General features: G+C 42.1%; 2 protein-coding genes across 14 annotated transcripts in view; both read left to right on the plus strand.

Annotated features, from left to right (window-relative positions):
- Positions 1-22,158, plus strand: part of tmem107l (transmembrane protein 107 like) — a 40,838-nt gene extending 18,680 nt beyond the window's left edge. For 9 of the 13 annotated variants that reach the window (XM_048615439.1, XM_048615440.1, XM_048615442.1 and 6 more), the window contains exons 5-7: positions 613-713; positions 19,167-19,263; positions 20,604-22,158. In XM_048615439.1, the coding sequence (XP_048471396.1) occupies positions 613-713; positions 19,167-19,263; positions 20,604-20,673 (268 nt within the window). In that variant the 3' untranslated portion in view covers positions 20,674-22,158. Of the gene's footprint in view, positions 1-612; positions 714-4,229; positions 4,819-7,228; positions 7,330-19,166; positions 19,264-20,603 lie in introns of those variants that run through there. The other 4 variants (XR_007265347.1, XM_048615441.1, XM_048615450.1 and 1 more) reach the window with 4 other exon arrangements.
- LOC109917704 (NACHT, LRR and PYD domains-containing protein 3-like) overlaps positions 20,733-26,821 on the plus strand; it is a 104,262-nt gene continuing 98,173 nt past the window's right edge. Inside the window, 1 exon segment of the mRNA XM_048615386.1 lies at positions 20,733-20,821. Within this exon segment, the coding sequence (XP_048471343.1) occupies positions 20,808-20,821 (14 nt within the window). The 5' untranslated portion in view covers positions 20,733-20,807.

A 26,821-nucleotide genomic window follows, 5' to 3' on the forward strand; every position in this document is an offset into this window, starting at 1 on the left:
CTGTCTAAGAATCACACCGAGAGAGTCAACTTAAGCAGCCAGATCTAAGATAGTGGGTAACATCCTGTCTCGTTGGATCCACATGTGCCATGTTTATGCCTATATGTACCTAGATCTTTGTAGAACAGAAGTAGCATCTACTTTAATATTAAACACTGACTTGACATTCAGTTTTGACATCTCAACTTAGACAGGATATGTGGCATTTGAAGGTCCAGTGACAGGAGAATGGTCGAACTGAATTATGATAAAATTGGGTAAACTTGGATTACTTTCTCTGCCATATCACATGATCACACATCATTGTGGCTTGGTTTACACGGGGGATAATTCTAAATCACAGGTATAAATTATTTAGCTTTAATTTTTAGACTAAAAAGGAATCAACTATATTGAAATCCAATGCATTGTAATTTGGAGTTTTGCCAGTAATGGTTGGCATAATCGCAGATTAGGCATATTATGCAGAATGCTACCCCTCTTCTGTATTTTCCTGGTGTAAGGCATTTTGCACATCTAATTCCATTTCTTTTCTCCAGAAGTTTGTGCAAAAGAATTTATCGTTTTTTTTTCCTGAATATTTGCTGATTGATGTTCTTTGCTTTCTTCCAGATTAATTGTGGCATTGTCGGTGACTCTAGGCATGTTTCTAATCGAGCTGCTGGGCTTCTTCTCTGGCGTCTCCATGTTCAACAGTACGCAGAGTCTCATTTGTATCCTTCAGGCATTTTAATGTGTAGGACTAAGATTAAAAGAAAGTGTCCTTGAATGTTTGCAACACTGCCACCTCCTGTCACTTTTCCATTTTTTAACTGTACATACTAAAAGGGGTTATAGTGTGAAAATAAGATTGCTATTTTCTATAGCTGTCTAAAGATGTGTGTAATTTATTGTGAGCTTTCATCTTTTGTCAATCAATGAAGTTGGAGTTGTCAGTTTTAATTTTATCCTGTGGCTTTCAAAGAGGCCACATTCTAAAAGGTTCAGACCCGCTGTTTGGACTTGGGCTTATGATCTACCTTTCCACTTTGAGCTCATCATAATCACAAAGTCAGAGTCCATAGAATATCGATGACATAAGCGTTGTGTTGGCGAAAAAGTTTACACAATTGTTTGAAGAGTATGACGAGTATTAATAGTTGGACATTATTTGACAATATAGGCACAAAGCACCAGTGTGTCAGTGGGACGTCTTGTACCAAATCTACAGAGGTATTGCTGTGTCGCTGTCTGCCAAATTTTAGTGTTTCAGTGGTTTAGTTATTGTAGCAGATTCCATAAATAGTTGATGCACCCTGTGAATCTGAAAACCTCTAATTCAGATTTGTTTGACAAATAGTTCACGTCTAAGGAGCATCCCATGTCAGGTTGTCCTACACGAGGGGCTAAAAGTTTTTTTTTAAACTGTTTTTATTGTGGTAGGTGGAATCAGTGAATGAAGAAATTAGTCCTTGGGCCAGACACCAATATTCAGCATGAGCTGATGTGCCCCCCACAGACAGAACAACTAACAGAATAATTACGGTTTGGGCTGTTTGGCTGAAAGAGAGTTGTCAGGAGAGAGCCGATTGCCGAGATTGGTGATTGCCGGAGGTAGGTACACAATGTCTTTGCTGCACAGAATCATGTTTTAAATTTCACGAGTGTTTTATGGCCAATGCTTGGCCATATCAACATCCTGGAAACTTGTGGATTGGAAATTTTTCAAATGGCTATGGGGTGTTGCATTCCCAACTTGGTCTTTCCAAATGTGCTTTGGAAAATTGGCCAGACAAGTGTCTGAGTCCAGGTTTCTCTCTTGTAGGCAGCGTTCTCTATCTGAAAAACATAGGGTTGTCCAGCTGCTTTCAGTGCTGTGTCTATTGCCATGCAGTATCCAACTATTTGTAGCACAAGGTGAATTTCTGCTTTTGCCACTCAATAGCCATCTTCCCATGGGACTGTTCAGCGAGGGATAGGAATTTTATTAGTCGTTTACAGCAAAATAGTAGGCAGGCCCTTAACTAAAGAGATAAAGATATAAAGAAGCTAAATAGTGAAGAACCAACGTATCAGCATCAAAAATAGAAATTGCTGGAAAAACTTAGCAGGTCTGGCAACATCTGTGGACAGAAATCAGCGTTAACATTTCAGGTCTTGACCCTTCAGAACTATTTTGAAGCTCTGATTACTATTTATCACCAATGCATCAACATATTTGGAAACTTGTGGAACTACACAACTCTTGAATTTTGAGTTTGTCAGGGTTTAATTGAATTCTTAGCTGCATGTGGTACTCTAACAGTCACATCTGATGTATACATTGCAATTAGACTTTATTCAAGTTGAGCTCTTATAGGAAATTACATACTGTATCAGAAAGAAGCAACTTTCCTCAGCTTTACACTAAGGATAAGCTCATTGCCTAGCTGCAAAACAGACAAAAAAAAAGCAGAAACCTGTTGCTATATTAGCACTCCCTTTCTATTGATTCAAGATTTCCTCTGACAGTGGCAGGCCACATTTCTTCATGTGTCACTGCCATCATGCTGGCAAGGGGAATGTGGGTGCACTGCCTATGTGTGTTGCTGAACTCATAGGGAAGCACTTCAGATGAGTCAACTCCAGCCACTGCAATAGGCCATGGGTTTATGTTTTCATTGACCAGTGGACTGGATAGTCTAAGTAGATAGAGCCATACAGCATACAAACAGGCCTTAGGCCCACCACGTCTATTCTGACCAACAAATACTAAAATACAGTAATCCCATTTTCTTGCATTTAGTTGATAGCCTATTATCTCTGGCAGTTTACGTGCTTCGTAAATGTTGAGAGAGTACCTGCCTTCACCGCCTTCTCAGGCAGCACGTTCCATGTTTCTACCAGCCTCTGTGTTGGGGGATAAAAAACGTTCTGTCAGACCTCCTCTTGAACCATTTACTCTGCACCTTATACTTGTGCCTTCTGGCCTTAGCCATGTCAGCGAAGGGTGAAAGGATTATCACAATTCTACTTTGTTCATGCATCGCATAATTCTTTATACTTCACTCACATCCTCCCTCAGCTTTCTGTGCTCCAAGAAGAATAAACTCGACCTGTCTTATCTCACATCATGACTGAGAAGTTTTTTTCCCAGGCAACATCCTGGTGAATCTCCTCTGCACCCTCTCCAGTTCAAACACATCATTCCAATTAGCAGAATTCGGATAGTGGATACTTCATGGATAGAATTAAAGACTGTAATGGGAATTATGGATAGATCCCCTGGTGGTAGCTGTATAATAGTAGATTGTACTAATGCAAGGATTATATGAGCAAGTAGCAAAGACAATGGTCTTAGCAGACAATATCAACTTAAGTTTAGTTTGCGAAGTGCAGACTTGCATGTTGTCAAAGGTAGTGAATTTCTTGTGTGTTCATTATTTTTTTGTAACAGGGGCATAATGGATAATGTCACATTTATCCACATTATACTTCATCTGCCCTGCACCTGGCCACTCAGCCTGTCCAAATCTCTCAATAGACTGTCTCTGCATCCTCCTCACAGTTCACCCTCCTATTCAGCTTTGTGTTGTCTGCAAACATGGACATCTTACATTTAGTTCATTAGTATATCATTAGCATTTATTGCAAATAGTTGCGACCCAAGCACTGATCCCTGTGGGACCCCACTAGTCACTAGTGCCACTTGGAAAAAGACCCTTTTGTTTGGACCAAAAGTAAGAACTAGAAACAGGAAAAGGCACTTTAACCCCTTGAGCCTGCTCTGCTATATGATACGATCATGCTGATCTCATCTAGATCTGAACTCCACTTTCCTGCCCAGTCTCACTAACTCTTCAACTCATTACGAGTTAAAAATCTGTTTATCTCCCAGTACCCACTGTACTCTGTAGTCGTGAATTCCACACATTCATGACCCTTTGAGAGAATTTTCTCCTCCTCTGTTTTAAACATGCTACCATTATCCTAAAACTAAGACCTCTTGTTCTAGATTGTTTCTTGTCTGCCAACTAGTTCTTTATTCATGTCAGTCCATATCTAAATCCTGTACGCTTTAACTTTCATGCTGATCTCTTATGTGTTGAGAGGATGTGCTTATGTGATGGGAGGCTGTTTGCCTGCATCATCATCTTGTAGAACCTCACTCCTATGACTGTATCATTGGTGTCAAAGCTATTTGGAATATTTGATTTTGGAACTGTCAAAACAGATTCATTTATTGATATGGTCTTTAACCTCTCAGCCAGATCGACAAGATGATGTTCAAATTTACATTTCATACTACGTTTTTCTTCAGCAAGTTGTTCCTGGAATGACTACCACACTGAAACTGGGAGAAACTTTATGTACACAATCCCATGAACCACAATGTGTCTTATTTTGAGAACAGGAAAGTCCGAAATTGCTGGAACTTTATCTTCTCTAGACAGTGGTGTGCTTGCCCCATCACATGTCTCAAGTAGATGACTTTGGTACACTCACATTTCACCTAAGTTATCACTAAATCAACTTTTGGTAGTTTTATCAAGTAGAGCAGTTAGTTGTTTCATGTGTTCTTCTCTAATGTTGCTGTGAGCCAATAGATCATTGCTATATACAACACACTTGTATAGCCTGGCAACTACTTGGTTGTCAATCTTTGAAAGCTAGCTGGTGTTTCCTTCCTTCCACATTGCGTTGTTGTAAGATGTCTAGAGTTATGAAAGCAGAAATTCCTTTAGCAAGATCAGTTTGTGGAAATTACCAATAACCTTTTATCCATCTATATCTTGAGGTTGGTTGGCTCGCCGAGCTGATTTGTTGTTTTGCAGACGTTTCGTTACCATGCTTGGTAACATCCTCAAAGCAGCCTCTGATGAAGCGTCGGTGTGTTTTCCTGACTGGTTTTTAAACTCTGGGGTCCGTTGAGATGGATTGCCTCACCTCAGGTTTTCCTTCGTAATGGAATGTGTATGGGGTCGAGTTCAATGTGTTTATTAATAGCATGCTTCGTGGAGTGCCATGCTTCCAGGAATTCTCGTGCCCGTCTCTGCCTAGCCTGCCCCAGGATCTTGGTGTTGTCCCAGTCGAAGTGGTGGTTCCCCTTGTCCATGTGGATTGAGATGAATGAGTATTGGTCGTGTCGTTTTGTAGCCAGTTGGTGTTCATGTACTCTTGTTGTTAGTTTCCTTCCTGTTTGCCCGATGTAGTGTTTCTCGCAGTCTCTGCGGGGGATCTTGTAGATGATATTGGTCCTGTCCATGGCGGGGAGTGGGTCTTTAGTTCGGGTGGGCAGTTGTCGTAGGGTTGATGTGGGCTTGTGTGCCAATCTGATGCCCAGCAGTCGTAGGAGTCTTGTGGTGAGTTCCGGCATGTTCCTGATGTAGGCTGGTGTGATGAGTGTGTTGGGGCGTGTCACACTCATCACACTACCCTACATCAGGAACACGCCGGAACTCCTCACAAGAGTCCTATGGCCGCTGGGCATCAGAGTGGCACACAAGCCCACATCAACCCTACGACAACTGCTCACCCGAACTAAAGACCCATTCCCCGCCATGGAGAGGACCAATGTCATTTACAAAATCCCCCGCAGAGACTGCGAGAAACACTACATCGGACAAACAGGAAGGAAACTAACAACAAGAGTACATGAACACCAACTGGCTACAAAAAGACACGACCAATACTCACTCATCTCAATCCACATTGACAAGGAGAACCACCACTTCGACTGGGACAACACCAAGATCCTGGGGCAGGCTAGGCAGAGACCAGCACGAGAATTCCTGGAAGCATGGCACTCCACGAAGCATGGTATTAATAAACACATTGAACTCGACCCCATACACATTCCACTACGAAGGAAAACCGGAAGTGAGGCAATCCATCTCAACGGACCCCAGAGTTTAAAAGCCAGTCAGGAAAACCCACCAACGCTTCATCGGAGGCTGCACTGAGGATGTTACCAAGCATGGTAACGAAACGTCTGCAAAACAACAAACCAGCTCGATGAGCCAACCAACCTCAACACCCACAACCCGAGCTACAGATCTATTCCAAAACCTTAGAGATCAGTCTATATCTCTTTCTGTCAAAGTCTACTTAAAAAAAAATACTGTTACTAGCTCTTACGTCCCTTTGTTTTAGAGGAAGATTATTTGAAATGTTTTTACTTTACTCTTATTATCTAAAAATGGTAGACTTATAGCTGATTATCTTTTCTAATTATTTGTGTTGTCAATTGATTATTCTCGATTAAAATTTACCAGTAGCTTTCCGTTCCTCCGCGCTCTCTGTTTATTATAATGTTAACTTTGAGAACAGTTTTTAGTTTCCTGTGTTTGATATGTCTCCTTCCGTGGCTTATTGAATCTTTGCTTTCTTTTATCCTCTGCTGTTGCTGGTAGCTCCAATCAGGTTTATATTCTCGTATTTTGTATTGAGAACCATGAGCAGAAAGGAAATAACGACCTGCATTTCTTTAGAACATATTTTGGTCACTAAATGCCTCAATATGCTTTACAGCCAAGCACAGTCCTTGTTGAATAATAGAATTCAGTATCCTAGATGCACACAACAAACCCCCAAGGAAAACAATGCTAAACTGGTCAGATAATCTGTTTTTGTGATGTATTGATGTATTATCCTGTCTACCTGCAACTCTACTTTCAAAGAACTATGAACTTGCAACTCAGGGTCTCTTTGTTCAGCAACAATCCCCAGAACCTTACTATAAAATTATAAGTCCTGCCCTGATTTGCCTTTCCAAAATGCAGCGCCTCACATTTATCTAGATTAAACTCCATCTGCCACTCCTCAGCCTGTTGGCCCATCTGATGAAGGTCCTTTTGCCTCTCTCTTTTTGCTCTTACTGTCTGTTTTGATTAGCTCAATCGGTGGATGGCAGGTTTGTGATGCAATGACTCCAACAGCATGCATTCAGTACCCACACCGTGACCTATTTTATTATTCTTTTACCTTCTACGTTTAGCCATGGTTGCTTTATCTCCTTCCTAGAATTCTTCTTCCCCACAGAGATATAATTTTGGTTGTGATCCTTAACTAATTTCTTGATATTCCTATCAAAGTGCCAGTGGAGACACAATTTGCCAAATGGCCTCCTAATCATGTGATACTGTGAGAATGAATTTTTAGATCATTAATGGGCATAATGAATTTGGCTAATGGTAACTTGGGGACTCCAGCTGATACCATATCTGAGCAGTGCTAGCTGTTTGGCTCTTTCCTATTAATTGTCTGTCAGCTATTGGAACACATGCCAGTGCCTCAGTCACTCTTCTCTTCTTCCTCTTTGAACAATGGCCGTGCAGTACATACTGGTGGATATTTACTTTCTGCAGGTAGGTCGTATACCATGTTGATTGTGTATGCAAACCATTTACAGTGGAAGATTAGCCAGTCTAAGTCAGTTACAATGACCATACCATCATTATAGTTAGCTGTTTCTTCTATTCTTCACCGCATTCCAGGTTCTGAAACCATTTTTTTCCCAAAACTCTACACAGCATTTGTGTAAGTACAAACCTTTAAAATTGAAAATTGCAGAAAGTATGATAAGCTTCAACTTTTTGCCACATAGGTGTGCCACTCATTGGTGTCTCAGTACATTACAGTACTCTTGATATTTACAACATACCCTCCATTTCAGGCATGTAACCCAAGGACGTCATTGACAACATTTAAAAGGCATCTGGATGGGTATATGAATAGGAAGGGTTCCAAGGGATATGGACCAAATGCTGGCAGATAGGACTAGATTAATGTAGAATATTTGATTGACAAATTGGACCTAAGGTTTGTTTTCATGCTGTACATCTCTATGACGCTAATAAAATAAGATTATAAAATAAAATAAACAAGGACATTGCCATTTAAAGACTAAAATCAAAGTAATCAATTGGAAAAGAAAGCTGATTATTTCAAAGTGATGAGATGCATCAGGGGAAAATGGATTGGAATAAAATTAAGGAATAGATGTAGAATGTCAGTTGGAAATAAAATTTTCCCCTTAAAAGTGCAGCAGAACATCTCCAAAACTACATGACAGCAGGTGCTGCTCACTGAATTGTACCTGGCCTCTCCAGTGTACAGTGAAAATGAAGAAGGGAGCATCAGCATTTAGTAAGAGGCAGGATAAGAGCCACACTCTGCAATGATATATGAGGGTAAAGCATTCAACCTGCAGTAAATGTGCCCACTCTGCTTAAACGATACTTAAATAATGTCAAGTCCTAAAGGAGAAATGCAACTGGTACAGGTCACAGGAGACACCTGTAGGTGGTACATTGCAAATTTAATAATGGATTCCTAGAGGGACAACTCTGAAGCCCAGATTGATTGAGCTTTTGAGGACGTAACCAAAAAGATCGATCAGGCAGAGTGGTAGATGTTGTCTCCGTGAACTTTCATAAAGCCTTTGACAAAGTACTGCTCAGTTTACCGTGCAGAAAAGTTAGATCACATGGGATTCGGGGAGAGCTTCTCAATTGCCCTCCAACAGAGGGCGACAGAGACGTCACTGAGGAGCATTGTGGGAGAAGTCAGCTCAGTTACCACAGCCGAACAGCAGATCGGGGAAGAACCCAGTGTCGAGGAACGGTAAGGGGGAAGAGAGAGATTGAGAAAGGTTGTCAGAAAATTTGTTGTAGCTTCAAAGGTACTTGGTCTGTTTGTAACGATTGTATTGTAATTTAAGTAACCAATTAATTAGAAGTTACTAACAAAATATTTTGGAAGGGACTGCAGCGTGGTGGAAGTGCTGCTTGCTGGTATAAATGCAGGCTTAAGTGAATACCAGACTGCAGTTAGAAACAGGAGCAATGTAAGATTCTTTTATCTTTCTTAGTCTAAAGGGGTAGAGATGGCAGTTAGGGCAGTGGTGTGTTCCTTCTGCCAGATGTGGGAGTGTCCCTGATGACTATGTCTGCAAGAAGTGTGACCGGCTGTAGCTCCTCACAGACCACATGGTTCAGTTGGAGCAGCAGTTGGACACACAGAGGAGCATACAGGGGGCAGAGGGTGTCATAGACAACAGTTACAGTGAGGTGGTCACACCACAGGTTCATTCAGGTAGATGGGTAACTGCCAGGAGAGGCAGGCAGGAAGTGCAGGAGTCTCCTGTGGCTATTCCCCTCTCTAACAGGTATTCAGTTTTGGATAATGTTGGGGGAATAGACTCTCAGGGGAGTATAATAGCAGCAGCCAGGCCTGTGGCACCACAATTGGCTCTGCTGTAGAGCAGACTTGGGCAAAGTCCAAGGGAGCGATAATGGTAGGAGACTTGCTAGTTAGGGGCACAGACAGGTGTGGCCACGTTCGGCACTCCAGGATGGCGTGTTCCCTCCCTGGTGCCAGGGTCAAGGACATCTCTGAGCAGTTGAATGAAATTCTTAAGGTGGAGGGGGAGGATGAGCAACCAGAGATTGTTGTGCAAATTGATACCAACAACAGAGGTAGAAAGAGGGATAACATCCTGCAGAGAGTGTAAAGGGAGTTATGAAAGAGGCTAAAATGTAGGAGCACACAAGGGTAGTAATCTCTGGGTTACTACCAGTGCCATGTGCTAGTGAGGCAAGGAATAGAAAGATGGGACAGATGAATGCATGGCTAAGGAGCTGGTACAGGGGACAGTGTTTCAGGTTCTTGGATAATTGGGATCTCTTCTGGGACGCTGATCTGTAGAAGAGGAACAGGTTGCACCTAAACTGGAGGGGAACCAATATCCTTGCAGCAAAATTGACGTAGTATTCAGGTAGGTCACAAGTGGAGGGATTGAGGGAAAGGTGGATGTTAGGACCAGTTAGTCAAAAAGACAGGAAATGCAGAGACAGGTAAATGAACACGATGGTACTAATGAGCTGAAGCGTGTTTATTTCAATGTGAGGAATATTATAGGTTAGGCAGATGAGCTTAGAGCCCGGATTAGTACATGGGCCTGATGTTGTGCCCATTACACCGACTTGGTTAAGAGAAGGACAAGACTGACTGCTCAACTTTCCAGGGTTTTGTTGTTTTAGACGAGATGGAGAGAAAGGTAAAAGAGGTGGAGTAGTTGCATTACTAATGAGGGAGAATGTCACATTTGCACTGAGCAGACATACTGGAGGGTTCATCCACTGAGACAATATGGGTACAGCTCAAAAATAAGATGGGTGCAATCACTCTGATAGGATTATGTTTTAGGCCCCCCAACAGCCACCGATACATTGAGGTACAAATATGTGGGCAGAATATGGAAAGATGCAAGACCAATAGGGTTGTCATAGTGGGTGTCTTTAACTTACCCAAATATTGACTGGAACACCCTTAGAGCAAGAGGCTCAGATGGGGCAGAATGTTTTAAATGTATCCAAGAGAGTTTCTTGAAACACTATGTGGATAGTCCGTCTGGACCTTGTATTGGCGAATGAGCCTGGCCAGTGGGAGAAAATTTTGGGAACAGAATTCACAACTCCTTCGTTTTTAAGATAGCTACGAATAAGGATAAGAGAAGACCCTGCGGGAGGGTACTAAATTGGGGAAGGGCAAATTACATCAGCATTAGGCAGGATCTAGGGAGCATGAATTAGGAGGAGCTGTTAATGGGCAAGTCCACATTTGACATGTGGGAGTTGCTTAAAGACCTACTGTTCAGGACTGACATGTTCCAGTAAGGAAGAAGGACAATATTGGCAAGGTATGGGACACTTGGATAACTAGGGAGGTTATGAAATTAGTCAAAAGGGAAAAAAGAAGCATACGTAAAGTTTAGAAAGCTAAACCCGGACGGGGTCCATGAGGGATATAAAGAAAGCAGAAAAGAACTCGAGCAGAGAATTAGAGTAAGATGCAGCCATGAAATGACCTCGGCAAGTAAGGTTAAAGAGAATCCCAAGGCATTCTATACATACATTAAAAACAAGAGAATAACTAAGGAGAAGGTAAGACCACTCGAGGATAAATGAGGGAACTTGTGCTTGGAGGCAGAGGATGTGGGCAAGATCCTAAATTAATAGTTTGCATTGGTACTCACATAGGAGAAGAATATGGAATACAGTGTGATTTGTGTGGAGCATGCTATTACACAAGGGCATTTTGAAATCAAGAGAGTGGTGTTGGGTCTCTTGAAGAACATTAAGGCTGGATGAGGCCCCAAGGCCCAATGGTATCAATGCCAGGTTATTGAGAGAGGCAAGAGAGGAGACTGCTGGAGCTTTGACCAAGGTATTTGTATCCTCGCTAGTCACTGGAGATGTCCTGGAGGACTAGCGAGTAGCTAATGTTGTCCCTCTGTTTAAGGAGAGAAATGGGGTAATTCAGTAAACTATAGACAGATGAGTCTCACGTCAGTAGTTGGGAAGCTATTGCTGAGAATCCTTAGGGATAGGATTTACACGTGTTTGGGAAAGCATGGCTTGATTAGGAACAGACAGCATGGCTTTGCGCAGGGCGGGTAATGTCTGACTAACTTAATGAATTTTTTGAAGAAGTGACAAAGGCAATTGATGAGGGAAGAGCAGTGGATGTTGTCCACATGGATTTTAGTAAGGCTTTCAACAAGATCCTTCATGGTAGGCTCATCCAGAAGATTAAGATGAATGGGATCCATGGTGACTTGGCTGCTTGGTTTCAGAATTGGCTTGCTCATAGAAGACGGGGTGATGCGAGAAGGGTGTTTTTCTGGCTGGAGGTCCGTGACTAGTGGTGTTCCGCAAGGCTCCATGCTGGGACCTCTGCTGTTTGTGATATATGTAAATTACTTGGATGAAAATATAGATGGGTGTGTTAGTAAGATTGCAGATGACAAAGATCGGTGGAGTTGTGGATAGTGTAAAAGGTTGTCAAAGGATACAGCAAGATACAGATCAGTTGCAGATATGGGTGGAGAAATCGCAGATGGAGTTTAATCTGAGTAAGTGTAAGGTGCTGCACTTCAGGAATTCAAATTTTAAGGAAAAGTATATGGTTAATGGCAGGACCCTGAACAGCATGGATGCACAGAGAGATCTTGGTGTTCAAATCCATAGCTTCCTGAAATTGGCCACGCCAGTAGATAGGGTGGTAAAGAAGATGTGTGGCATGCTTGTTTTTATTGATCAGGGAACTGAGTACAACAGTCAGCATGTCATGTTCCATAAGATTTTGGTTAGGCCACACGTTCAATTCTGGTTGCCACAATACAGGAAGGATGTGGAGGCTTTGGAGAAGGCACAGAAGAGGTTTACCAAGATGCTTCTGGGATTAGAGGGTGGTGTTGGGTTATAAGGAGAGGCTAGAAAAACTCCAGATGTCTGGAGTGGCCGAGGCTGAGGGGAGACTTGATAAAAGTCTGTAAAATTATGAGATGTATAGATATGGTTGACAGTCACAATGTTTTTCCCAGAGTTGAAATGTCTAATACTATGGGGCATTCATTTGAGGTGAGAGGGGGAAAAGTTTTAAGGGAGTTGTGAGCAGCGAGTTTTTTTTTTAAAACACAAGTGGTAGGAGTCTGGAATGCTGTGCCAGGGAAGGTGATGGAGGCAGTTATGATAAGGGCATTTAAGGGACTTTTAGATAAGCACACAAATATGCAAGAAATGGAGGGATATGGACCAAGGGCAGGCAGAACGGATTATTTTATTTTGGTATCATGTTCGGCACAATATTGTGGGCCAAAGCGCCCATTTCTGTTGTTATTTGGTACAAAATTGGCTCTCACACTGCAACCCCTTAACTAGATTCTGCCCATCGGACTGGTGACAGCAGAAATCCAGCAAAACTAAGAAGTGTAGGGAAAATAAAGGAATAAATAGTCAGAAGACAGCATTTATACACAGGATTGTGGAAGAGGCAAGTGGAGATTTGGGTTTTCTGAAGAAGGGTCTAGGCCCGAAACGTCAGCCTTCCTGCTCCTCTGATACTGCTCGCCCTGCTGTGTTCATCCAGCTCTACACCTTGTTATCTCTGGAGATTTGAATTCCACATACATAACTAGAGCTGATATTGTATTAAAACTAGCAAACTAGAGGTATAAGCTATCATTTACAAAACTGAATTTTAAGATTAACCTAATGAAGGTCTGGGACTTCAACTATCCAGGTTAGAAAATATTTAACTTGGAGGCAGTAGAAATGATCAAAGACTCCAGTATAGAATAATAAAAGGGAATGGTGCACAAAATATTTGTTTGAATTAAAGAATTGAAGGGGGATGTTGGTTAAAAGTTGTGGAAGAAATATGACAGGAAAATTTAGGAAATGTAGATGTCTGATTATTCCAAGATGGACAAGAGTACAAGTAACAGCCATGGCAAACTCCCAAATCAATGACAGAAATGAACAGTTAATCTGTTTTTGTGCAGTTAACTGACCTGGAAATGTTGGGAAAGACAGTGAAGGGCATCCCTATTATTCTTTGATGTTACTCTGGCCTCTGACCTGCACTTGGCTAGTTCATTGAAAACTGTGAAGAGAAATGAGGAAGGAAGTCACTAACCTCTTCTCATTTGGAGATCTCCCCCAGCCACAACCTCATAGCTCATAGTCACTTAATCCTTTACAGCCCGCTTCTACCTTCTTCTTCCCAAAATTCACAAACAGGTCTGCCTAGGCAGACCCAATGTTTCTGATTGACTCTACCCCAGGAACTTATTTCTTCCTACTTTGACTCAACATTTCCTTCCCTTGTCCAGTCCCTTCCCACAATTGTTCTGATGTTTTATGTCAGTTCCAAATTTTGTTTCCGGATACCAGCTGCCTCCTCTTCACCATGGACATGCAATCCCTGTAAACATTTCATTCCCCTCATGAGGATGATCTTGGGGCTGTCTGCTTCTTCCTTGAGAGACAAGCTGAATCATTCTCATCCACCAACAGCTTTTGCTGTCTGGCTGAGCTCGTCCTCACTTTCAACAACTTCTCCTCTAACTTCTTGTTCAGATCAGTGATGTTGCTATGTTTATCCATTTGGACCTCACTTGTGACTCTCTGTTTATGAGGTAAGTGGATAAGTCCTTGTTCCAGTTCTACTCAGGTCCTTCCCCAGAACTGTTTCTCTAATACATTGATGACATAATTAGTGCTGCTTCCTCTCTCATTTGGAATTGGAAATATTACCAAATTTTAGTTCCAATTTCCATCATTTCCTCACCTTCACCTAGTCCATCTGACTCCTTCCTTTCCCTTCCTCAACATCTCCGTTTCTACTTCTGGAGATAGCTGGCCACTGATATCCATTAAAACCTACTGACTCCCACAGCTACCTTTGACTGCACATCCTCACATCTTGCATCCTTTAAGAATTCCATTCCATTCTCCCAGTTCCTCTGTCTCTGTCACATCTGTTCTGGTGATGCCACCTTCCACAGGTGGGCCTCAGAAATGTCCACGTTTTTCCTCAACTGAGGATTCCTTGCTACCGTGATTAATATGGCCCTTAGCTGTGTTTGATCCATTTCCCGTACTGCTGACCTCACCCTTTCCTTCCCTCTGACCTCAAAACAACAATAGGGTTCCCCATGTCCTCACTTTTTACCCCACAAGCCTCCCCTTCCAAAGGATCTTAAGCCACCATTTTGATCATCTCTAGTGGGATGCCAACATGAGACACACATTCCCTTATCATTCGACAGGGATCATTCCTTCTGCAACACCCTGGTCCACTCCGCCTCCACTCCCAATACCAGCTAACTCCCCCACAGCACCTTCCCATGCAGTCAAACGGAAGGTGCACTACCTGCCCATATACCTCCTCCATCCCCACTTTCCAAGGCCCGAGACACATCTTCCAGTTGAAGCAATGATTTACCTGCAATTCGGTCAATCCAGTCTACAGTATTCACTGTTCACAATGTAGTCCCCTTTGCACTGGGAGGAGAAAACAGACTGGACAACTGCTTTGTGGAACACCTGTCTGTAAAAATGACCCTGAACTTCCAGTTGCTTGACACTTCAACACACCAGTATGTTCATATGCTAACACTTCTGTCTCGGCCTGTTGTAATGCTCCAGCGAAACACATGCTGGAGGAATAACACCTCATAACTATCTCTCTGGGCACTTTACATTCTTCAGGATTCAACATCAAGTTTAACAACTTCAGAGCACAAACACCCCCATAACCCCTGATCCTGTCATAAAATAGATCGCTTTCAGCACAGCTAACCCATTTTCAAATACTAATAGTCACCAGTATCACCTACCTAGCTTCTCTTCCATGGCTTACTATCAACAATTCGTTTGTCTGCCTAGCCTTTCTTTCTCTCTGTCTGGGCTCTGGGCTTGTTAACTCGGTCCTTTTCACCCCCGCATCCACCTCATTGCCAGCATAAACACCATCTTTTCTGAGCTGCTTCTGATTCTGAAGAAGTCATTGGACTCAAAACGTTAACGCTGTTCTCTCCACTGATGCTGCCTGACCTGCTGAGGTTCTTCAGCAATTTCCGTTTGTGTTTGTTTCAGATCTCCAGCATTCACAGTTCTGTTTTATTATAAAAGTCTGATGTTTTATTTCATTACCCACTTCTTTACTCACTTCTTCCTTAGTCATTATTCTTAAACTCCTATTTGCACATTTTTTGAGCTTACTACTTAGTCATAGAGTCATACAACATGGACCAAAAACAAAAGCGTTCTGGAAAGCTCAGTAGGTCTGGCAGCATCTGTGAAGAGAAATCAGAGTTAACATCTCGGGTCCGGTAACCCTTCCTCATTTCTCTTCACAGATTTTACCAGACCTATTGAGCTTTTCCAGCAATTTGTGGTTTTGTTTCTGATTTACAGCATCCACAGTTCTTTCGGTTTTTATTCAGCATGGACCAAGTTGGCTTCGGTCCAACACATCCATGCAGACTAGGTTTCCAGACTAAACTAGTCGTATTTGCCCATATCCCTCTGAATCTTTCCTATTCATGTCCCTGCCCAAACGTCTTTTAAATGTTGTAACTGCACCTGCATCTACCACCTCCTCTGGCAGTTCATTCCATAAACGCACCACCCTCTGTGTGAAAAAGTTGCTCCTTAGGTCCCTTTTAAATCTTTCTTTCTCACCTTAAAACTCTGCCCTCGAGTTTTTAACTCCCCTCCCATAGGGAAAAGACCTTTGCTATTCAACTTATCTATAACCCTCATGATTTTATAAACCTTTTATAAGGTCACCACTCAACCTTTGACGCTGCAGGGAAAGAAGTCTCAGTCTATCCAGCCTCTCCTTATAACTGCAGTCCCGTCAACATGTAGAATCCCTACAGCGCAGATAGAGGCCAAATGGCCTCTATCAACACTACACCAACCCTCCGAAGATCATTCCACCCAAACCCATTCCCCTGTAAGCCCGTATTTACCACGGCTAACCGACTTATCCTGCACATCTTTGGACACTACAGGGCAATTTAGCATGAGCAATTCACCTAACCTGCACATTTGCACTGTGAGAAGAAACCGGAGCACCCAGCAGAAACCCACACGGACATGAGAAGAATATGCAAATACCACACAGACAGTCACCCAAGGCTGGAATCGAACTAGGTCCTTGGCACTGTGAGGCAGCAGTGCTAACTACTGAGCCACTGTACTGCCCATCCCTGTATATCTTTCTGCACCCTTTTCAATTTAATAATATTGTTCCTATAGCAGAGTCATTGGAATTGTACACAGTACTCCAAAAGTGGCCTCACCAGCGTCCTGTACAATCACAACATGATGTCCCAACTGCTATACTGTATGCTCTGAGCAATGAAGGCAAGCATACCAAATACCACCTTCACCACCCTGTCTACCTGTGATGCCACTTCTGAGGAACCATGTACCAGAACCCCTAAGTCTCTCTGTTCGGCAACACTTCTCAGGGCCCTACCATTAACTGTGTAAGTCCTGCCCTTATTTGCCTTACCAAAATGCAACACCTTGTATTTATCTAAATTAAACTCCATCTGCCACTTCTTGACCCTCAGCAAAATGTACAAAGTTTTGGGCAAGAGCTTGGTCTTTTGATTTGATGCCTGTTTTGAAAAGATCCATCGGAACAGGTTAGGAGGCAAAGTTGAAGCATATGGCATTAGGATTATATACTGGTATGTGTCAAGAATTGCTTGACAGGAAAGAAACAGAATAGAAATAAAAAATTGGCGGACAGTGCTTGGGCCCCAGTTATTCACAACATATATAAATGGCCTGAATGAGGAAACCAAATGCAACATTTCCAGTATTTAATGTTTTGGAGTAGATCAGTAGCTCGGGTTGTGGGTGTTGAGGTTGGTTGGCTCGCCGAGCTGGTTTGTTATTCCGCAGACGTTTCGTTACCGTGCTTGGTAACATCCTCAGTGCAGCGTCGGTGTGTTTTCCCGCCTGGTTTTTAAACTCTGGGGTCCGTTGCTATGGATTGCCTCACTTCCGGGTTTCCTCCGTAGTGGAATGTATATGGGGTCAGGTTCAATGTGTTTATTAATAGCATGCTTCGTGGAGTGCCATGCTTCCTGGAATTCTCGTGCTTGTCTCTGCCTAGCCTGTCCCAGGATCTTGGTGTTGTCCCAGTCGAAGTGGTGGTTCTCCTTGTCCATGTGGATTGAGATGAGTGAGTATTGGTCGTGTCTTTTTGTAGCCAGTTGGTGTTCATAAACATGCTATTGCATGTTATATAAGCACGCTATTAATAAACACATTGAACCCGACCCCATATACATTCCACTACGGAGGAAACCCGGAAGTGAGGCAATCCATAGCAACGGACCCCAGAGTTTAAAAACCAGGCGGGAAAACACACCGACGCTTCATCGGAGGCTGCACTGAGGATGTTACCAAGCACGATAACGAAACGTCTGCGGAACAACAAGCCAGCTCAGCAAGCCAACCAACCTCAATTTCCAGTATTGCTGATGACACAAAACTAGGTGGGACTGTAAATTGTGAGGAGGATTCAAGGCGTTTTACATCAATTGAGTAAACACATGGCAGACAAAATATAATATGGCTAAATGCAAAGCTCATCATGAGAAGCAGAAGGGCAGAGTATTATTTAAATGGTGATATGTCAAGAAGTGAGGATGTACAAAGGGACCTGGGTGTCCTTGTACACCAATCAATGAAGGCAGGCACAATAAGCAATTAGTAAGACAAATTATATTTTGGCCTTCATTGCAGATTTGAGTTCAGATGTAGGGGTGTCTTACTGTAGTCATTTAGGGTCTTTGTGATATCACACCTACTCAGGTGTGTGAAATTTTGGTCTCCCTACCTAAGAAAAGATGTCCTTGCCATAGAGGGAATGTTCATCAGGCTGATACTGGGCTTGGCAGGAATTTGCAATGAAGAGATTGGTTTGTATTCGCTATAGAGGGATGAGAGGGATCTGATTGAAAAGTGAAATTCTAAGAGGGCTGGACTAACTAGATACAGGGAGGATGTTTTCCCTGGTATGGAGAGTCTAGAACCAGGGGACACAGTCTTAAGATACAAGGTAGACCATGTAAGACTGAGATTAGGAATTTCTACTCTAGAAGGCTAGGGAGGCCAAATCATTGAATATTTTTAAGAAAAAGATAGATAAATTGTTTGATTTTAAAGACACCAAGGAACTGGAGAGAAAGTAGAAATTACTCTTACCAGCTTTCTGACACTTGTTAGTCATAATTCTTGGAATAATGATTCTACTTCAAGATCTTCTGAGACCAGATCTTTCCTCATCACTGTTGTCATCTGACTGAATTTGTTAAGACTTGCTCTCATGTCCTGTAAGTTTACCCCCTTCCCCTTCATTCTGGGAATTCTCAAAACTCCAAAAGATAGTGTTACCTTCACAACTTCCATTTGGAATGCAACTTGCATAGGTTCTCGCCATGATGTCCTTGACAACATACTTCCTTCACTCTTTGCATTACCAGAAGGTTATATGCACTGTTCTGCATCCAAGGAGCCGCAGAGGCATTTCTCCACACTTCCACTTGATTTGTACAGATTCAAAACTCCAAAGTTGTATAGATAAAGAGGGAAAAGGATAGGTCAGATTGTGCAGCAGTAACATTACTACAACCATTTGGCATAGTTTTCCTCAAAAGGATAGGGTATGAGGGATGATTATCATTGAGAAGAATGGAGAGGAATTTGTACAATAGTGACTCGATACATTTAGGAAGAATTTAGTAGGTAAGACTGCTCTGTATCTGTATGTGTGTTGGTTCTGACTGCTGCAATTTCTGTGATAAATTTTTTTCCTGAGTTATGCTTCAGCTATTGCAGCACACTGTAGTGCTTGCATCTGTCTTTCCTTCTTTGTCTTTGCGAAATGGGAGTGTTGGACCTACTGGTATATCTTTAGCTTCTGCAGGTATCACTGATACATTTTCATTTAATTTTTGCTCAGTTTCACAGGTCTGCGAGATGGATTATGTATTTGGTGATAAATATAATTCAAACAAATAATGGCACCATTATCAGGTCAGAGATAAAAACTAAAAATGAATAATGGACACTTCAATCACATAGGCCACTGTAAGCTCACCACCAACCCAAAAATCGAATCATGATAAATCTAGAAGCAGCTGGTCATGGCTACCAGTACAAACAGATCAGGTATTAACACATCAACCATCCAGGCACAAGCACAAAATAGACTCTGCATATTGACACACAACCATTCAGAGCAATGCCCCTTATCCAATTCATACAGAATACAGTTTGATGGCAGAATTATGTCCGCTTTTCTCTCCAGATCAAAAACTACAAAGACAACACGGCAGAGAAAGCTAGAAGTGCTGAGTAGCCTACTCCTATTTCTAAGTCCTATGTAATACACATCGATCTTTCTTTCTCCATCCATGTACTGTTAGGCCTATATACAAGAGGGTGCTTTATGACAATGCTGAATTTAGTCACTGTTCCAGAAGGACTCTGACCTTTTTTAGTTAAAGCAAACTCTTCTCAGAAATAACCAACACTCATCTGTCTCTATTTTGAAATCAAAATTCCAATGAAACATAATATATGTAAATTATACGCCCTTCACAATACTGATCTTGCTTCCACGCCCAGCAGAGATGCTTAGTGTTACCAACATTTTGGCACAAAAAATAGGTTTGTACTCGGAGGGAGTGCACTGTTTCATATTATACATTAAACCGAGGTCCTAGCTACTCTTTCAGGTAGAAGGTCCCTTAGCAGTATTTCAGACAAGAGGAAGCGACATCTGGTCATCTGGCAAATATTTAACCATCAATTTCATTAGCCGTTAAGCACTTTGAGACACTGACATTATGAAAAGCGCTCTTTAGATGGAATTATTTCTTTTATTTTACTAGATCACGTGACACATTGTGGGGTACGGTGTACAAATGCACACTTAAGCACATAGCTCTTGGTCTAGCTGGACTAACACACATCCATCAATCACAGCATTGAGGACACTCATACTAAAGTGTACCCAAATAATCAGCACTGCGTACAGCTCTGTTAACACCTTATTGTAGATCCCTGTACTAACTCAATGGTGCACAAATTAAAAGGTACTCCTTTGACAACAGAATCGTGGCTTGGTATTGCTGCACCAGTGCACAGAGACATAAGTTCCTTATTGATAACTCTTGCGTTTTTGTCTAGATTGTGTAACATAAAATGCTTGTACATAGAAGAATTTTTAATCTGATGTATAGTGATTCTTTTTTCTTTTAGTGCTCTTCCAGCAAGTATTGAAATCGTTCTGATGATTGCAGTTTTTGGGTTGAAGAAGAAGCCATTGTGAATGTACCAAAACCCCTTATTACTGGAATCCACCAGTGAAGTAACAAGAATAGTGGAAGATGTGACCAATTGCAATGGATCTCCACTCAGGATTGTGTTGTGGATACCGGCAACATTTATAGAACTTTCCAGGATATGTTACAAAACATGTATGTCATTGTCTATATTATATCACCTTGATATCTCCTTCTTCATTATAGAAAGTATGGATCTCATGTTCCATTATAAATTGTGTACATTATATGTTATATTACAGAACTATATATTACATAATTCAATATTGAACTTTTTTTAGCATCTCTGGTTTCGATATATCTATCAGAACCTGCATTATATGTGTATACCAGTATCTCCATTTCAGAACATGAATATCACAGTTTATGTTATTGAACATGTTTACTTCTAGGATCTCTGTTCTAGAAGATGTGTAATCAGTCTCCATTATAGAAAGTATACATTGCTACCTTCTTTAGAGTCCTTTGTGTTTGCTAATGTCCACCTCACAGATCAAACTGTGGAATACCCAGGGAGAAGTTGTTTCTTTTGCAATTCTGATCATTTGCCTGCTTCCGTATACACTGTGACACATATGAGCAGGATACTGTTGGAGTGTGTCAAACTGTCCAACAAATGGGAAGGTTAGATGCAGATCCAGCTTCTTTCCTGTTGGATGTTAGGAGTAACCAATGTGGTAGTGAGCTATCAGGAAAGCTGAACTAACTGACCTCAGCTGAGGTGACATCTGGAACTGACCTTAGTGCCCCTGAGTTAGGGAAAGTGAATATCAGCTACAATTCCTACTTCTGTGATATATGTAGGAAAGTACATGTTTGTGTGTGTTAACTCAGCATTAAACTTAGTGGATTATTCCTGCAACTGAGTAAGCTAGACACACAAAATATTTGCAGTTTAATGATGAATTAGAAAGGGGTTGATTTTCATGTCTTCATGGGTACAGACGGCCTCAACCATGACCTTGGGTTCATGTTACGCTACATGTAACCCCACCATACTGTTCTGTATCTGTAAGATCTTCCTTATTGTTCTGTTTTGACACCATCACCTCTAACTTGTTATGATCTCTGTACCTTAATTAGTTTGTACAGTTTTGGATTACTTGTTACTTTGGTTAAACCCTCAGCATGTGACTCTCATACCTATTATCTTATTCCAACCATTTGGTTTGGTTCCGTCACCACCCTAGTTTTAATTTTTTTGTAATTATCTCTTAGCCTCAATTAATCGGATTAAAGGTCATCCCTTCACTTGCTATTCAGCTGTTGACACTTGATTCACACTGTCTGACACTTTTGATCACCTGCAGAGACTTATTATTCAGCCTGTCGACACTCCAGTCACACCGTTTGTATGATCTTTTGATCTTTCTGCCTACAAATTATGTGCCTGTGAGATTCTCTTCACTCCACCTGACTAAGGAGCAGCGCTGCAAAAGCTTGCAATTTCAAATAAACATCTTGGACTATAACCTGGTGTTGTGTGACTTCTGACTCTATCTTTATCTGTTTGCAGACTCATTATGTCCTCTTCACTCTTAGTTATCTGTGTGCCGTTAGCAAATTTAGCAGCCAGGCACTCAGTTTTTCCATCCAGGTCATTGATATTGATTGTAAATAGTTGAGAATCCAGTACTAATGCTTGGGGCACTCCTCATTAATTCTTGTCAGCTGCAAAAGGCTCATTTATGCCTATTTCCTGCTTGCTTTAACTAACAAATCATTGAACCATGCTTTTCACCTTGAGCTCTTATTTTATACAATAAACTTTGAGATGGCACTTTGTCAAATACTTTTTGGAAAACCAAATATACGACATCTGCAGGTTTCTCTTTGCCCACGTTGCTTATTTCTTCCTTAAAGAACACCAATACATCAAGCAGGATTTCCCTTTCACGAACCATCTTGACTTTGCCTGATTGCATTTAGACTTTCTAAGTGTTGTGATATAACCTTGTTAATAATAGATTTCCAAATTTTTCCTTCAACAGATGTGGAGTCACAAAGTGGTGATGATTGTTCTTTGATCGTGAGATTGGAAAGGTATTTGAAAAGGTAGCTTTGTTGAATGCCTTGGGGTCGATGCCTAATCTAAGTTTGTCCTTTTATATGGTATATGTAAAGCAATGACTAGCTTTGGTATTCTTGACAATGGGTTAATTTAATCCATGATACTGGCACCTTTAAAACCAATAAACAGGGACAAAATTAACAATCATTAGAAGAAATGTAGATACATAAAGCAGAGACATTGCAGATTTGTTAATGAAAAATCATTTTTAAGTAACTGAGGGAATAGAAGTGGTTAATATGGGTAAGTGCATGCATATTATTACAAAAATCAGACTTTTGGCACATTATCAGGCAATTTGGCCCAACCAGACCTTTCCTGTATTTATGGTTTACTTCAGTCGCATCACAGCCTTGGCTATTCATATTTATTTCATTAGGGCCTAAACTCTCCCATGTCCCAGCCCCCCACCCCACACACCAGGCTTTGTTACCACATAGCCTGCCATTACACACCCCCTGTTTCATCCAACCTATTTCATTCCCTCATTTGCTTTCCACTAAATAACATTAAAATATTTTTGCATGACCAAGCTCTGATTTACTTTTCCTCCACAGATGTTGCCAGACCTGCTGAGCTTTTCCAGCAACTTTGTTTTTGTTTCTGATTTACTGGGTCTGTTAAACTGCTTGCGATGTTCATTATAATTTCCAGAAATTATGATATAAGTAGGTTACGGCAAACTTTTTTATCAGTTAATGACATTTCTATTTTACGTAGTCCCTTCACAAAGTAAACTTATTCCGATTTTCTGCCTGACTACACTCTCTTTGGGATAGATCAGTCACAACTCCTTTCCTTCACTGAAGCTGGTTGTGTAGTCTCCAGTTTCAAATTGTCACAGTTTATAAATCTGATGTCTGATAGCACTGTGGTGTCCAGTGTGAGGTTGAGATTTGCCCAGTGAGATTAGTTTCACCTGTCCGGTTAAAGGGATCTCACTTTGAAGTAAGTGGTACAAAAACAAAGTTGCTGGAAAAGCTCAGCAGGTCTGGCAGCATCTGTGAAGGAGAAAACAGAGTTAACGTTTCGGATCCAGTGACCCTTCCTCAGAACTGATGGTGGCTGGGAAAACGTCAGTTTATATGCAGAAAATAGGGAAGTGGGTGGGGTAGGGAGTAAACGATAGGATAGAACCCGAAGAGAGAGAAAGACAGTTGGTGAGACAAAGGAGTTGCTAACGATCAGGCTGGGAGGGTGAATCGTTGTTAATGGGGACTGTTAGTGACTAACAACAGGGGGTGTGTAATGGCAGGCTATGTGGTAACAAAGCCTGGTGTGTGGGGTGGGGGGCTGGAACATGGGAGAGTTTAGGCCCTAAAATTATTGAACTCAATATTGAGTTCAGAGGGCTGTAGGGTCCCCAAGTGGAAAATGAGGTGTTGTTCCTCCAGCTTGTGTTGGGCTTCACTGGAACACTGTGGCAAGCCAGAGACAGAGATGTTGGCCAGGGAGCAGGGTGGTGCATTGAAGTGGCAGGCAATGGGTAGTTCAGGGTCTTTTTTGCGAGCAGAACATAGATGTTCTGCAAAGCAGTCGCCAAGTCTACGTTTCGTTTCCCCAATGTAGAGGAGACCACATTGTGAGCTGCGAATACAGTAGACTAGATTCTTGGAAGTGCAGGTGAAGTGTTGCTTCACCTAGAAGGTATGTTTGGGCCCTTGAATACTCGTGAGGGAGGAGGTAAATGGGCAGGTGTTGCACCTTCGCCGGTTAAAGGGGAAGGTGCCGTAGGGCTGTGGGGAGGTGTTGGGGGTGAAGGAAGTGTGGTCCAGGGTGTCCCGGAGGGAACAGTCCCTGCGGAAGGCGGACAAGGGAGGGGAGGGGAATATGTGTCTGGTGGTGGCATCTTGCTGGAGGTGGTGGAAATCTGAAAATCTTTTGGATGTGGATGCTGGTGGGATGGTAGTTGAGGATAAGGGGAACCCTATCGCTGTTGCGGGAGGGAAGAGAAGGGGTGAGGGCGGAATTGCGGAAGATGGGTCGGACCTGGTTGAGGGCCCTGTGGACAATGGAGCTGGGGAATCCTCGGTTGAGGAAGAATGTGGACATTTCGGAGGCTCCCTTGTCAAAGTTGGCCTCATCTGAACATATGCGACGGAGATGAAGGGACTGAGAGAATGGGATGGAGTCTTTACAGGAAGTGGGGTGTGAGGATGTATAGCCCAGGTAGCTGTGGGAGTCAGTGGGTTTGTAATGGATATTAGTGGCCAGTCTATCCCCAGAAATGGAAACGGAAATGTCGAGGAAGGGAAGGGAAGATTCAGAGATAGACCAGATGAAAGTAAGGGCAGGGTGGAAATTGGAGGCGAAATTGATGGAAGTTTTCCAGTTCCAGACGAGACAGGGAAGAACTGTTCCTGATATTTTCCTGAATGGGCTAGATTTAATTTTAAGTTTCTGGCCATAAGTTCTGGGTTGCCCACCTAAGGAAAGAGTTGCTATCTATCAATTCTTACCCTCTGCACTCCTTTGATCATCTTAAACACCTCACTTATACGATCCCTTAACCATCAATACAAAACAAAATACAAGTCTAATCTCAACATCCTGGTCTTGTGTTTTAACTGTTCATGGAATCTTACTGCATTTTCCTCCATTACAATGATGACTACACCTTGAAAGCACTTTGTCAGTTATACATTGCTGACTGAGGTAGTGAAAGATGTTATATAAATGGAACCTCATATTTCTTTTTACAAAGCTGAAAGGGGCATTTCAATTTTATGAAGACGAACGCCAACAATGTGATAATGCAAACTGTTCACACATCCATCAAGCACTGAAAACTTGAAGGAAACCTGACCTATGACTAACAATTCCTCTGCTTCTTTAAAGGCTACAATCTGGAGATCAGAATTCCTTTTCCTATTCATAAAAGTGATTTCTGTTCCTCTCTGATTATGTCTTTCTAGTCCTGCTCACTCCTTCTCGACTAACCCCACTGTGCTGCATTAGTCTAATCATCTCAATTCAGGCTACAAAGGGACTGTTCCTGTGCTGTACTCTTCTATATTCTATGTACCCTTCTTGTCACTGGCTAGATCTGTGTGGGTGTGGATTAAAATTGGAGTGAAAAAAATTACATAACTGTAGATGGATGTTTATGCAATGGATTAGCGTCAGAAACAGCAACTTGTAGTTGATAATGATGGATCAGATTTAGGCTTCAGATAAGAATAGCATGTGACAAGTTTTGCATTCTCACCATTCTGTGTGCGGTTAAGTTTCTCTGGAATTGCTTCTTGGATGTATTGCTGATTGGTGCATTGTTGTGGTCCCTAATTTTGGATTTCTGGACACAGGTGAAAACATCTTCTCTCACTCTGACCTATCGAACACCCCAATAGAATCTCTGTGGGGGCAGACTATTCAGCCCATTGAGTCCACAACCCAGATCCATCCCCCTCTCTATCCCTGCAACCCTCCATTTCCCATGGTTAATCCACCTAACCTACACATTCCTGGATACTATGGGCATTTTGGAATGGCCAATCCACCTAGACTGCACATCTTTGGACTGTGGGAGGAAACCAGAGCACCCAGAGGAGACCTATGCAGACATGGGGAGGATATACAAGCCCTATACAAACAGTCATCTAAGGGTGGAATCAAACCTGGGTCCCTGATGCTGTGAGGCAGCAGTGCTAACCACTGAGCCACCATGCTGTCCCAATAAATAAACAGCAGAAGCTCTGTCTGAGAGGTCTCAAACAACTAACCTTTCAGTTAACAGCCAAATGTACTGACCAATTGCGCAACGGAGACTGACGGATGACTTTTTGGACAACTCTGTGGCTTATTCCCTGCTTCTGAAATTCGGTGAGAAATGCTGTCATGATGATAACTTAGCAGAATACATGAACTCTCATTTCCTGACCAGGATTTGGACCCTGGCAGCAGTGGTGAAACCACCGAACCCCAACCACTAGGTCACCAAGGAAGGTACAGTTTTATTTGGTTTTCAAGAACAAAGAACAAAGAAAATTTCAGCACAGGAACAAGCCCTTCGGCCCTCCAAGCCTGCACCGACATGCTGCCCGTCACAACTAAAACCCCCTACC

The sequence above is a fragment of the Rhincodon typus genome, chromosome 32 (genome assembly GCF_021869965.1).
Source record: "Rhincodon typus isolate 14 chromosome 32, sRhiTyp1.1, whole genome shotgun sequence".
Taxonomy (NCBI): domain Eukaryota; kingdom Metazoa; phylum Chordata; class Chondrichthyes; order Orectolobiformes; family Rhincodontidae; genus Rhincodon; species Rhincodon typus.